Source organism: Rissa tridactyla, chromosome 10 (assembly GCF_028500815.1).
Source record: "Rissa tridactyla isolate bRisTri1 chromosome 10, bRisTri1.patW.cur.20221130, whole genome shotgun sequence".
NCBI classification, from domain to species: Eukaryota; Metazoa; Chordata; class Aves; order Charadriiformes; family Laridae; genus Rissa; species Rissa tridactyla.
Genome location: NC_071475.1, coordinates 22,627,184 through 22,640,169, shown reverse-complemented (window position 1 = coordinate 22,640,169; position 12,986 = coordinate 22,627,184). Strand labels below are relative to the sequence as shown.

The window sequence follows — 12,986 nt, the reverse complement described above, 5'->3', positions numbered from 1 at the left end:
GCTATGGCACACCTAAGCCTGCAATTAGATTGCCAAAAAAATAGAGGTATTTTTTCAAATCTGTATCTCAAATCTTTCTATCCTGGTTCTTTCTGCTGAAAAAGAAGAGGGGTTTATGAAGTGTCAGCTTGGCCAGTGCTCAGCTCTGCCTGACTGGAAGCAGTCCCTGCAGGTCTAAGGAGGAAGATTGTGCATGGGGAGCTGATACCTCCCGTTGTTCCTGGGCACTCAAGGAAGAACAGATCAGACAGCATTTACCTTTTATCACAGAAGAGCACTCAGATGTTAGAGAAATAAAATGAGGCTGAAGTCCCCATCCCTTTTTTTCCTTTAGGATAGTTTGTGCCCACAGGGAAAAAGCAGCTTTTACTATAGTTCCATTACTGTGTGTTTGTGCAAAGGCCAGGAAAATTGCCTGCTCAGTCATGGCAACCCTCTCCTCCTCCCCCTGCTTTTAAGCACCGGATAAGCAGGACTTAGCACACAGTCTCGCTGCTTATGTCAACAATGGATGTAGCAGCATGGCAGGAGAATAGGCCCGCTACTGCAGGCACCAGCAAGTACTGATCTGTTGTTTCACAGCCATTTTCTCAGTGATGCCTAAAAGTGGGCTGAAATGGCAGAAAGACAGAATCAAGTTGCTTAATATATAAAAATATATTGGCGCATTTCAGATGCGTGGCAGTTTGTATTCATGTGGTACTTTCATTTTAGTACTAGTAAAAACAAAATACTTGTGGTGTTCTGGAATTTCACATCTTCAAAATGGAAGTCCTGTTTGGTGATTTTATTGCCTTAGATTTATATAAGGCATTAATGAATGATCTATGTTTAGCAGATGTTTTAGCTTAGCAAAATTTGAGTTAGTGTTGAGATTTTATTGCGAAGTCCACAAAGATTAAAAAGACCTTAGCATAATACTACAGTTATGTTTGTTGTTTTAAATACAGTACACTGTCTCTGACCTCCAGCCTCAATGCCAGCAATTTCTTATTATTATTTCTTATTTTACAATAGGCCACTTTGCCTCTGACTTTAAATATGGCTGTATTGCAGTGGTGGTCTCTGGAAGACTTGCTGGTGTGGAAAAGAACAGAGGCTGTTTCGCTTGCTTCTAGTTGCAAAGAAACTGCATTTTATCATAGAATTTTTTGTGTGAGTAGTTGTTCCACTGGGTATTCCACAAAGTATTTTGGCTTCTGAATGGGAGACAAAAGGCTATTGCATCTCCCTGTCCCCCGGAAATCCAGCTTTAAGTCGCTTATTGAAGTTTGGCTCCTTCAACTGCTATTAAAAATTCAGGACCAAGCATTGAAGACACTATGGCATTTGTTAGAATACTGCCATGCCAGTGATAACCATACATATAAATATGCAGTAATACTGTAACTAGTCTATTTTGTTGATTAGTTTTTCCAGAGTAAATTAATTGGTTTTGAAATCATACAGGAAATATTGGTTAAATTAGTTTTACTGAGCGTTCATAAGGTTCTCATGTAGGAAATTATTTTACGAACAGAGTGTTGAGTAATATTGGGACAGAGGCAAAAAGGAATGGTTGTTCTGTTTTTTCCCAGTAGTATACTCCTGGGAGGAAGCCATAACCCATTTGAGCTTTGATACCAAACAGATAAAAGAAAAAAATATTTTACATAGGCAATTAGCCTTTTTATGGCTTAGTTTTAGATTAGAGTTTTAAAACAAAAAAAACAAACCTGTGTAATTCCCATCCATGTCTTGGCGTATTGGGGACAGCCAGCTTTTGGACAAAAATCAGTGTTTCAGTAATGAGTAATGAAACTTCTGCTGCTTTGGAAAGGTAGGGACAGGGACAGCATAGGAGGTGCTAGCTGACAGAGCACTGGCAGCTATAAAACAAAACGGTATAAACGAGTACATCAGCAGTCTTCGGCAACATTGGCGTTACTGTTAGCAGAGGAGACAAAGATTGCCCATGCGGAGGAGACAAAGATTTGTCCATGTCTCCTTACTGAGAAGGTGCTTGTTTGTCAGATTGTTCAGAGCCAGGCTGCTAATAGGAACTGTTGGCTTCTGCAGGTGTGGATGATGGTGAGGATATCCCACGAGAAATGCTGATTGGGATTTATGAACGAATCCGCAAACGGGAGCTGAAGACGAATGAGGATCATGTATCCCAAGTCCAAAAGGTTGAAAAACTCATAGTAGGAAAGAAACCGGTAAGTTCACTTTGCGCTGCCTGTCAGTTACTAAGGAGATGTAGAGCAATGTAGAGTATAGAACAATACAGAGGGGTGTTGCTTAGAAGTATAAATTGGTTGATAAATGGCAAAAGGCAGAAACTGTCAAAATAATAATCTGGTATAAGATTGGTTTTAATTTTGGAGCATTCACAGTGCAGGTGAAGTTTGTTGTTGCAGTCTGGTATTTATGAGTAATAATATTATGAGTCTTAAACTCTTTTCTCTCTGTGAAGCTTTACAATTCTGAAATTACACCGAAATCTCTGCTTTTTAGGGAGTTTTCATGAGGCAGTTCTCATGTTTGTTTCGAGAGAACTGAAGTGTCTGTTAAAGTGATGTTGCAGGGAGTCATATTTCAACTGTATCAGTTATGACTCCATAATTTACAAGAGTACTGGAGAACTTATGTCTGCATCAGCATCTTTCTCGCCTTTGCAGCTATTGCTGTGAGCTGGTATTTGTAAGGGGAGATTGTGTCATTTTGACTCAGAACTTACGTGGAGATCAGGTCCCAGGGATTCTAGTGCTGGGTTTGAGCATGCAAAGATACTGCTTGCTTTGTTGTGGGAAAAATCTTGAAATACTTTACTATATAAATTAATCTTCAAAGCACCCGTTGGAAAAGGAGAGAGAAAAGGAAGGCCACAGCATTTTTCCCTTTGTTTTTGGAGCTGAGTGAAAACAGAGAGATATTAAGACCAATATTTTACATGCTGACAATTGTATCTAATGTAGAGAGGGACAATGGATGCTAAGCCTTCTTGAATTCAAGTCCTAGAGTCATCTTCTGAAAATCTTCATGTTCGTAGTCACAAAGGCAGCCCAGAAGGCCAAAAAAAGACTAGACTTGCATGTTTTTGAAGTCCTACATCGGGTTTTTTATCAGCTCTAGGGAACTTTACTGACAGGACTGATGAGTTGGGTGGTTTGGGTTTTTTTGTTAAGAAAAAAGCATGGATCTCAAGATTCTCCCTGTTACATTTAAAGAGCTTCGAATTGTAATCTCTTCTCAGACAAGCCTCAATGCGGGCATGGGGGCGAGGGAATGAGGGACCACCAAAACAAAGAAAATCCAGTTTACTTCTGTTTCCCAGTAAGGAAGTATTAATGCGATCTCTTGGAAGAAGCAGAGGGGAGAGAAAGCAAAATTTTCTTAATAAAGTCAGTATTTGGCAGTCGCTTATGCTTTCATACAAAAGTTATTTTCCATAATTGTTTGGGGATTTAGGTTTATATATAGGCTTATGTGGAAGATGGGGTTTCTTCCTGGTTCTTTTTTTATTCAGGCATGTGGCAATTCAAATCCTAAAACTAATCCTGACCTTGTAAATTAAATGGGATTAAGAAAACAATGCCCTCAATGGAGTCCTAGGTTCAAGGATTCTTCTGTTGAGAGACTTTTTAACTGTGCGAAAGAAAATTTAGGAAATAGCCAACAGTCTTTATTGATAGAAATATTTGTTTTTACTTTATAGGCATTTAGTCATAGTAAGACCGTGACGTATTTACTTGCTATGATACAGTACTGTGTTTCTCTGAAGTTTAACGAACTTGTATATGTCTTTCTACTGTAGATTGGATCTCTGCATCATGGACTTGGTTGTGTACGTATTTCTCTCATACTCTTTCAAAGTTTGTAGTCATTTTAACTGGCAGCTTTTTCTTAAACTGGCAATAATGCATTCTATCACATTTTAGTTTTTTAAAAAATTAGGTTTCTTTCAAGCAAAATTTTCCTATTGTTGTAGTAATAACTCTCCGAAGTGTAAACATTTTCTTAAAAGTGTATTTCCCAGGGAGACTACTTAATTCATTGCCAAGAGTTTTCTGGACCTTGTTTTAGTACACTTTTTATGTGTTTTAGATGCTGTTATCATTGCAGAAATTAGATAGCCAGTAAAGAGTAAATAACTAAGTAAAATTACAGCTGTGCCGCACCTTTCCACCTGGGCCCTGGTGTGTTTATTCTTTCTGGTCCATTTCAGTATTGAATGACGCTCTACAAAGACATTGCCAGTTCATTTAACAGTTGTTCTTCTGAAAGGTAGATGAACAATAGAAAATATTGATTCCAGATTTAAGTTATAGGCGTATTCAGTAATAATCCTAAAATATTCTTCTACTGCAGTGTTATGCTTACGTTAATTCATGATTATGTTATTGCTAGTAGTTTTGAACAAAGAAACCACTGCACGTAGTGCTCTGAAATCTGATTACCTTATATAAATTTAATCCTAATGATTTTTTTTTCCTCAATTATAATTGCACTGTGCATTAGTACCTTCACTCAGGAAAATCCGAAAAAGGAACCTTAAACTCTTGTTTGTTTTTTCAGTCTTCTATTAGTTGCTTTTTCTATGTAAACAATTAAAATCATGCAAAGCTAGCTTCATATTCCAAAGTGAAGTACCTGTCATTGTTTCATGGGTGCGTGTCTAGCAGTGCCACTGGACTGTAAAAACAAACTGAAAGATGTGACCTTTATAAAACACAGTGGAAGGGAATCTTATCGGATCATCTATTGCTCTGAATGAAAACATTGTCTATAGTTCAGTTTCAATACCAGAGCTCACTGTGGTTGTTTGCAAGTTCGTAGGCTCAGTGACTCCCCTTGGGTTTTGTTATCTCGCTGTAGCAAATCTCTGACTGCCATGTGCTGGGTGAAGTCAGTCTGGAGGTAGGAGAGAATGAGAACACGCAGCATTTATTCCTGCTGCTTTTCACTGAGAACGCCTGAAAGCTCTTCAGTTACCAGAATGGCCTGAAAATAGAAACCATTGCTTTCTCCAGCATTCTTCACCACACTGGCTCTTTTAGAACATGGCAGATTTTTTCTTAAATAAGTTCTCTTTGCAAGTTGAGGGGGGCTAATTAAGCTAATGCCATAGATGAATTAAATGCTATTGGCATTTTGTCTGTTATTAATATAGTTATCAACGGATTTTGTGGAAAAACTGAAATCTTACCAAATAACTTGATAACCAACCAGGAACAAGGGAAGAAGCAGCATTAACAGTCTTAGACTGTTGTTCTTTGCCTAGTAAATCTCATAATTCCCATGCAGAATCAGCTTTTATAAAGAAATATAGTATATAAATGAAATTTAGGTCTACTTCAAATTTTTAGAGTTTAAAGGTTTTCTTTTAATATTGCTGACAAGATACCATCATTTGCATTTGATAGAAATTAAGTTTCACTAGGTTGAAAACAGCAGCTTTGGAGATACCTTCAGCAGACATTTCAAATAAGAAAATGGAAAATTATTCTTGGTTTTCTTGCCAGCATGAGAAAATACCCGAGACAGAAAATGCATTTACTTTTTCCTGATGTCACCTTTTCCTTGGTATCGGGGAAGGAACAAATTGAATTAACTCAGTGGCTGATAAAAAGTAATCTACAACATCAGTGTATTAATCTCACAAAAGCTAAAGTTGCTTTGCATCCTTTCTTCTAATAAAGATATGTAAAAATGCTCAGGAAAGCAAACATCCTTTGCTTTGATATCCCACTTGCCTATCTTAAGTTCTTTCCAGGTTTTATCGTTTCACAAAGTAGAACTGTATCCCCAGTAAAACTTTCATTGGCATCCATATACAGGAATGCAAGTTTGAGGCATATAAATCTTTATTTTTCTGTTGTTGGTCCTTTGATGAAAAAGTCTAATGGGCTTAGAGGTAAAAATATTTGAAGTATTCAAAAAAAAAAAAGATTCTAGGTATTAAAGATGTTTTTTCTTGGCTAAATATTGCTGTATTAACCATGAACTTTTGTATTATTGTAGGTCCTCTCTCTACCCCACCGGAGGCTTGTTTGCTACTGTAGGCTGTTTGAAGTTCCAGATCCAAATAAACCTCAGAAGCTTGGATTGCACCAGCGAGAAATATTTTTATTTAATGATCTTCTTGTGGTATGTATTTTCAGGCAGGTAGACTTCTAGTGAAGTGTACAGAAATGCCTAGCTCCATGAAATCAGTGGCAATTAAGTGTACGAACATTCCTGAAACTAAGTATCTATTACCTGTTACTCTGTATTCCAGCAATCGTGGGATGAGTAAGATTTACATTTTCTTAATTTTCTTCATGCTATATAATTTGGTTTTAAACTGAAGCCTTTATTGATTACTACGCTCTATTGTAAGAAAGTACTTCGATGCAATAGCTTTTACTATAAAGAACGGGAATTATGTCCAGTTTACCCATTTCCCTAGTGGGTAAACGGAGACATTCTTTATTCCGTGAATAATGAATTCAAGTTCCTTGTGAAAAACAAAATTACATACTGCTTTGTATTCCCCAGATGTTCTATGAACCAGATATGCTTATTCGTTGAAATAGGAATAGGGTGTGTTGAAATATATTTTACAGTTGACTTTACTTTTTAGCGTGCATTTAACTTGACCCAGTCTTTTGAAAAACAGACATAGAAAACTAGAGACAGCTTGGAGACAGATTTGGTTGATTTAGTCTTAAAAATAGGAAAATTTGTTGCACTATTCAGAATGTGTTTGGCTGTTACCTGAGAACCAAGAACTAAATGAAATATTTCACATTTTGTTATGAAAAAGGCACACTTCATGTGTACAGTTTCACTGTTTGTAATTTTTACATACTTTCAGACCCTAAAACCAGGCAGTAATTTTTTTTTTTTTTAAATTAATCCTTTTGATTGCAGTATAACCTCCTAGTTGTAAATGTGAGCTTGAGTATAAAATGATGGAACACTGCATCTTTGGGTTGCAAGTTTTCTGTCGTTTTTTATTACTTACTCAGGTGTCAGTAGTTCTATCAAACTGCTTTGGGAATAATATGGACCAAATTTGTCAGTTCTAGTAAAATGTCATTGCCCAAAGTTAAAATTAGAAAAAAAACCACTAAAAATAAACCTCCTGGTTATAAAGAGAGTGAGTGGTTGCATTCACCCTTCAGGAGAACCAAAATTGCTGGTAAGTAGTAGTATGGTACTTCTATTGTAGCATGAAGTAAAGGTTTCACAGACTCCGAGCTTTCATTGAGACTGGCACTGCACAAGCCTTAGGGCATCGTTGGATGGGGTAGTGTACAACAGCATTTGGAGGCGCACAGGAGTGAAGCAGGTTTGGAAGGTCACAGCATATGAGAATAAGGAATAAGAATTCAACTTGTGTGGAGCGGTCCATAGGCGTGTCCTGCCTGTAGTCAAACTGTGACAAAAAAGCGTGACGGAAAGTGTGGTAGCAGCTAAGTTTTTTAAAGAGGATAATGTAAACATATTTACATTTTGGCTAGCATGTGCAGTACACAATAAGGATGCAGTTGTTTGGGTTTTTTATGGAATCTCAAAAGTAGAGTTCTGGAGAACAGAGATCATAAAGGCTTTGTATCTGGATAAAATATTAAACCTTCTTGTTAGGAGATGCCAATGCTTCAAAGCTAGCTTTGTTTCTTCAGTAGTAGTAGATTAAATACATCCGTTGCATTAAAAGAAAAAAGGGAAAAAAATTACAAGTTCATATTTTCTGGCACATTATAGCTTGCTTTGGCATAAAATATTTTATCATATGCTAATTCTTAAGAACAACGATTTTCCACAAACACATGTGGCAAAAGGGATATTTCACTTTGTTTATTTGTTAACTTTCAGGTGACCAAGATTTTTCAAAAGAAGAAGAACTCGGTTACATACAGTTTTCGACAGTCATTTTCCCTCTATGGAATGCAAGTTCTTCTTTTTGAGAACCAGTGTAAGTCTCTCCTCTCTTTTTAGATGACCAATATTGTTTATAAATAAAATAAAATAAAAAATTGTATGAGTGAAAGGGATAGACAGGACTTGATTCTGAATTTAGGGATAAAATGTCTCTGAATTTAACTTAGAAGTTTAAAACAAGATGGTGCCAGTGTAAGAAATGGCAAGACCGCTGTTAGATTTTTTTTTTTTTGGTTGGGTTGTAGTCAGAAGCCAAACCTAGCCAAGTGTGTTGTTTGTGACTACTTTGCTGTTTGTAAAGAAACAAATATATCTGTTGCTGGTACAGTTATCTGGAACTGAATGTATGATAATAAATAATTGCTATTATAATGATATGTGTAATTCAAAGCACTATTTAATTTGTTTGCCTGATTTATATCTTAACTTTGGGCCTAGGTAATGTATATTCATTCAAATACAAATACAGAGTCTAGATTAAAGTTTGTTTTTTCTGACACCTTTTGTTTATGTCAGTTGTAATCTGCATCAGTCCAATATTCTTTTTATCTTTAATGCTTGTCAAGCTTAGTTCTAGCAGACAAAAATCCAACAAAAGGAAAATAGTTTGCTAATCTCCTGATTTTAAACCTTCACGATAAATTGGATACAGTTCAGTGTGACATTCAGTAGTTTCTGGGCCTTTCTGTTGTGGAAGGCTCTTAGTTTTCACTTGTCCTTCAGAATGTGCTCCAATGCTCATCTCACTCAAAAGAAGTCACTGTTATTCAGTCAAAGCACCTAAAGATTTCAAAAGGGAAGATTTTGTAGAGTTTATACTCTACAATGTGCACACATTATATAAAATTCATTTTTAGAGAGGAAGGCCAAATATTTCTATCCTGGATTCTACTAAAAATAGAAGAATATATAATTCCTCTGATGTTAAGTCTAATAAATTTAAAAAACAAATATATCATAAGCATGCTAAGTAGGAACATTTTACTCAAGTAAACTTAAAAATATCTGTAGTGAAAGTAGGAGTAAAGGGTTGGATTCTCATCTTAACTGAGACGCTTTAGTAGATGTAGGTGGGCTCCTAAGGTGAATTCACTACCATGAGCTGACTGCATGTCTAATATCAGTGCCTGTTAGGTGGAATGCAGTATTTTCCAGTTGGGAAAGAGAAGTATTCTTCCCTCGTGGTTTGTAAAATTGATATTCTTGGTTTCCCCTGTCCCCAGCAAGCTTTAGGGTATTTTGGCCAGAGCCACCGTGCCATTCAGTAAATCTGTGTGTAGCAGCTGTCAGAATCGGCTGGTTTCAAGAGAATAAAATTTCGTGTCACCAAAGCAGAAGCAACAAAAATATTGATTTGGCTGCTGGTGAGGTTGAACAGTATGATTGGTGTTGATGGTAGAACAATTGACTTCTAATGGTAGAAGTCAATTATGTTGAGGGACAGATGAGCTCCAAAAGGGAAAATAAATTCCATGTATCTCTAGTAAATAAATAGACCATAAGGAAAGTATATTTTACATTTTCTGTCAAAATCACTGACAAAATATAATGGGTATGCAGGTCACTTCAGAGACAGTGTATCTGAAACCAGTAAATACTTACGTGTTTCCTGATGCTTAATCAATGTGATGTAGAGAAGTATTTCTGGTAATAAAATATTTGTGGTGTACTTTCTAGAGCTGTTTGCATATCCAGTTTCAGCGTTGAGAGCAGTTCCTGGTGTTATACCTTGCTCTCCACCTCTTAGCTTGCCTGGCCCCAGGCTCCTGCGCTGTTGGCCATTTGGCTCTGTTCTGAACGACAGCAGCTGCCCCCAACTTGAGGCAGCTGTTTTATTTCATTGAAGGTAGACACAGTTGTCCTGCGGTCAGGAGAAGCAGATCAGCTATACGTTACTTCTTTGCAAGATGTGCTATCAGAGCCTGGCAGAAGCCCCTTCCCCTCCATACCCTTGAAGGCTTGCAGTAGTTGGCACCTTTTTTCACCTGAGAATGGGGAATGGACTTGCTTCACTTTTAGTTGCAACTCTGATTTGGAAGTTAAGATATTCTTTTAAAGAAGCATAGCATTTGCATTTGTTTCTCAGTATTTTGTCTTGTTGAAACCCAATGGCTTTGAGGGAAGAGACTGCCTTACGTCATCTGCTGGTTCTTGAGGAAATTAATATTTTGTACACGGGAGCACTTAAGCTTCAGGTTGAATACTTAAATAAATATTTGAGAGCTTTAGCAAACCAATGAGGTCAGGCAGCTGAATAAAAGAAAACCCTGTGAATTAAAACACACATTTTGAGTTTTTCTGGCACCCCATTTCTACAGGTCTGTGCTTCAAGCAAAGGCTGATTCTGTTTTCTACAGCAGAACATATCTCCATTGTAAGCTTTCTGTCTGTAAACAAACCTTATATCTCAACCAGGAGATCTTTTTGACCAGCTGTTAAAATTTGCATTCTCAGATGTGCAGCTAGAAAAAAGGCAAAGACAGTTTGCTGAAAAATCTGCCTTTTATTGTGGAGATGTCCATAATATGGGCCAAAAGAGGAGGGGGGAACCCATCCTTTTAACTTCCTCAGTATGTAATTTCACAGATAATTTTAACTTTAAAAAAAAAAAAAAGGGAAAGTAGAGAGAACACAACTTAATAGGAAGCACTAAAAGCTGTACATGATAGCGTGTTTGTCTTCCTGCAAATGTTAAGTTAGAATTGTAAGACAGTTTCTAGTACTTGAGATGTATTCAAGTACTCAGCAAAACTTTGGTCACAACTGAGGTAAGTAATGGGATTTCTTCCATGAAATAAAGATTATCCCCTTTACTTTTTTGAGGTTTTTTCTGGGATTTTTCTTTTATATTGTACCTTAAGGATAACAGCTGCATAAAGACTATCTTTCAATATTTATTAGCCATCTTGACACGTAAGCAGTTCCAATGTATCTTAGAGATTATCATTCTAATTCTGTGCCTTCAGACTTTTATTTCTCTGACTTTGTCCCTTATATGGTAATATTAGTAAAAAGCTTTCAGTTGCGGGGTTGGTTTTTTTTTTTTTATAAAAAGAAAAGTAATTGGAATAATCAGAGCTCAGTTCTTCTTGACTCTTTCTTCCAGATTATCCCAACGGTATTCGGCTCACGTCAGCTGTTCCGGGAGCAGATATCAAAGTACTAATAAATTTCAATGCACCAAATCCTCAGGACAGGAAGAAGTTTACAGATGACTTGAGGGAGTCAATTGCAGAGGTTCAAGAAATGGAAAAGCACAGAATAGAGTGTAAGTACCAAGGTACATATAATAGAGCATTTTCAAGCTAATGAAAATAAGAAAATCTCAAATATGTGTATAACTCATTAAAACTCCTTAAAAGTTCAAAATAATGTGGGTTTTTTTCATGGCTTTGATTCTAGAAAGAGGAGAAAAACCCAATGATATCTTAAGCCCCAGCTGAGTTCATCGACTGTCATTTACTGAAGTGTAGCTACGGTGGAAATTTAGCCTGGACAAACTGGAAATAGCAATGGACAGAGGAGAGATGGATTTGTAATTTGTAGTATAAATTACAGTAAGGATTTTAGGGATAATTTACATCACTGAAATTCTCAATGATGGTCTTTCAAATAAGTGTCACTGAATTTTTCTTCATTTCCGTGTTGATATTCCTGTATTCTCTCAATTAGGTAGCCACAGTACAATTTGATATATTTTGCTGGAAGTTACAGGACTGTCTAAACGTGGGATTTTATCTTCTGTTTTTCCAAAAGAGGAATAGCCTTCCATCCTGTACGTTGTAATATGAAGCTGTTCGTACAGGGGTGAAGTTCCTCTCTGGCGTTTAACAGTGCCAAAATGAATTCTTATCTATTATTCACAGTAACACATGATCACACACAGAAATTGTGATGTTACCATGTCCTGCACTGTAGTCGATAAATATGAATTGCAAAATGATTCTCTTTGTTTCAGCTGAGCTAGAAAAACAGAAGGGTGTGGTGCGGCCAAGCATGTCTCAGTGTTCCAGCCTGAAAAAAGACTCTGGCAACGGGACGCTGAACAGAGCCTGCCTGGATGACAGCTATGCCACCGGGGAGGGACTGAAGAGAAGCGCTCTGAGCAGCTCCCTTCGGGACCTGTCGGAAGCAGGTAAGCACTCCCCTTATTCTTTAGTCCCTTGCTCTGACTTGTGCGTGCAGAGGTGTGGGAATGATGTGTAGAAAGCCCAGCTCACAGTGGACTTCCAGAAGTAGCAATACTGAAACTTCAAACCTTTTAAATAGTTCCTCTTTCATAGTTCATGTTTAATTTCTGTTTGTTTTTTACCCTTGTTCTATTAAGCAACCACTATTTGAAAGCATTTAAACTGTTGTAGATTGCTATATATACTTTTAACGGAGAGTGAAGACAGAGGAAAAATTGTAAGTGTTTTATAAAAGAAACGGTTGACTTGTGCTAGGAGTAACCCACTTAGTGTTCCTTTCTTTTTTTCTTCCCCTTTGCTTCTTCCCCTTCATACAACAAGCTTTAGAAAAAAAAGAAACTGGTCTGTGTGTAATGACCGCTTTCTGTGCATTTTGTGCTCAAGTGTACCTGTGTGACCACATTGATGAATGAAATTGAGTGAAGCCCTACTAAATTCTGCCTAGAGCTATGTAATTCAGATACAGTCTGTCCCTGATGCTCTTTTATTATTTTGTAACTCAAGATACAGTTTCCAATTCTCGCAAAAGAGGTTGTTGTGAAATACTATTGCCAATATAATAAAGGAAGCCCTAGCGGACAAGAATACTGATATCCCACAAAACCACTGATGTGTCTTAAGATTTGTTAGCTGATTAATATAGCTAAAGACTGGAAAGGAGTGGTGGTGTGATTTTTTTAGCCAAAGAAAAGCCAGGGGAAGTCTGGTATGTTTTTATTTTATGCCTTGCCTCGGTAGTACCCAAGTGGCATACCCATGTAATACAGGCTGCCATGGGTAGTAGCCTTGTGTTTCAGTGTTAAACGTGATTCCTGGCAGTTACGAGAAGTCACATCTGAACACCATGCCAACTATTCAGAAAGTACTTCTGGGGATAGTAGCAACTAT

At 37.1% G+C, this 12,986-nt stretch overlaps 1 protein-coding gene across 13 annotated transcripts in view; it reads left to right on the top strand.

Annotated features, from left to right (window-relative positions):
- The window catches only part of IQSEC1 (IQ motif and Sec7 domain ArfGEF 1), a 347,042-nt gene that overhangs the window by 324,257 nt on the left and 9,799 nt on the right, over positions 1-12,986 (top strand). For 10 of the 13 annotated variants that reach the window (XM_054216241.1, XM_054216244.1, XM_054216246.1 and 7 more), the window contains 6 exons: positions 2,059-2,198; positions 3,797-3,826; positions 6,004-6,129; positions 7,843-7,942; positions 11,015-11,188; positions 11,867-12,043. In XM_054216241.1, the coding sequence (XP_054072216.1) occupies positions 2,059-2,198; positions 3,797-3,826; positions 6,004-6,129; positions 7,843-7,942; positions 11,015-11,188; positions 11,867-12,043 (747 nt within the window). The remainder of the gene's footprint in view (positions 1-2,058; positions 2,199-3,796; positions 3,827-6,003; positions 6,130-7,842; positions 7,943-11,014; positions 11,189-11,866; positions 12,044-12,986) is intronic. The other 3 variants (XM_054216242.1, XM_054216247.1, XM_054216253.1) reach the window with 1 other exon arrangement.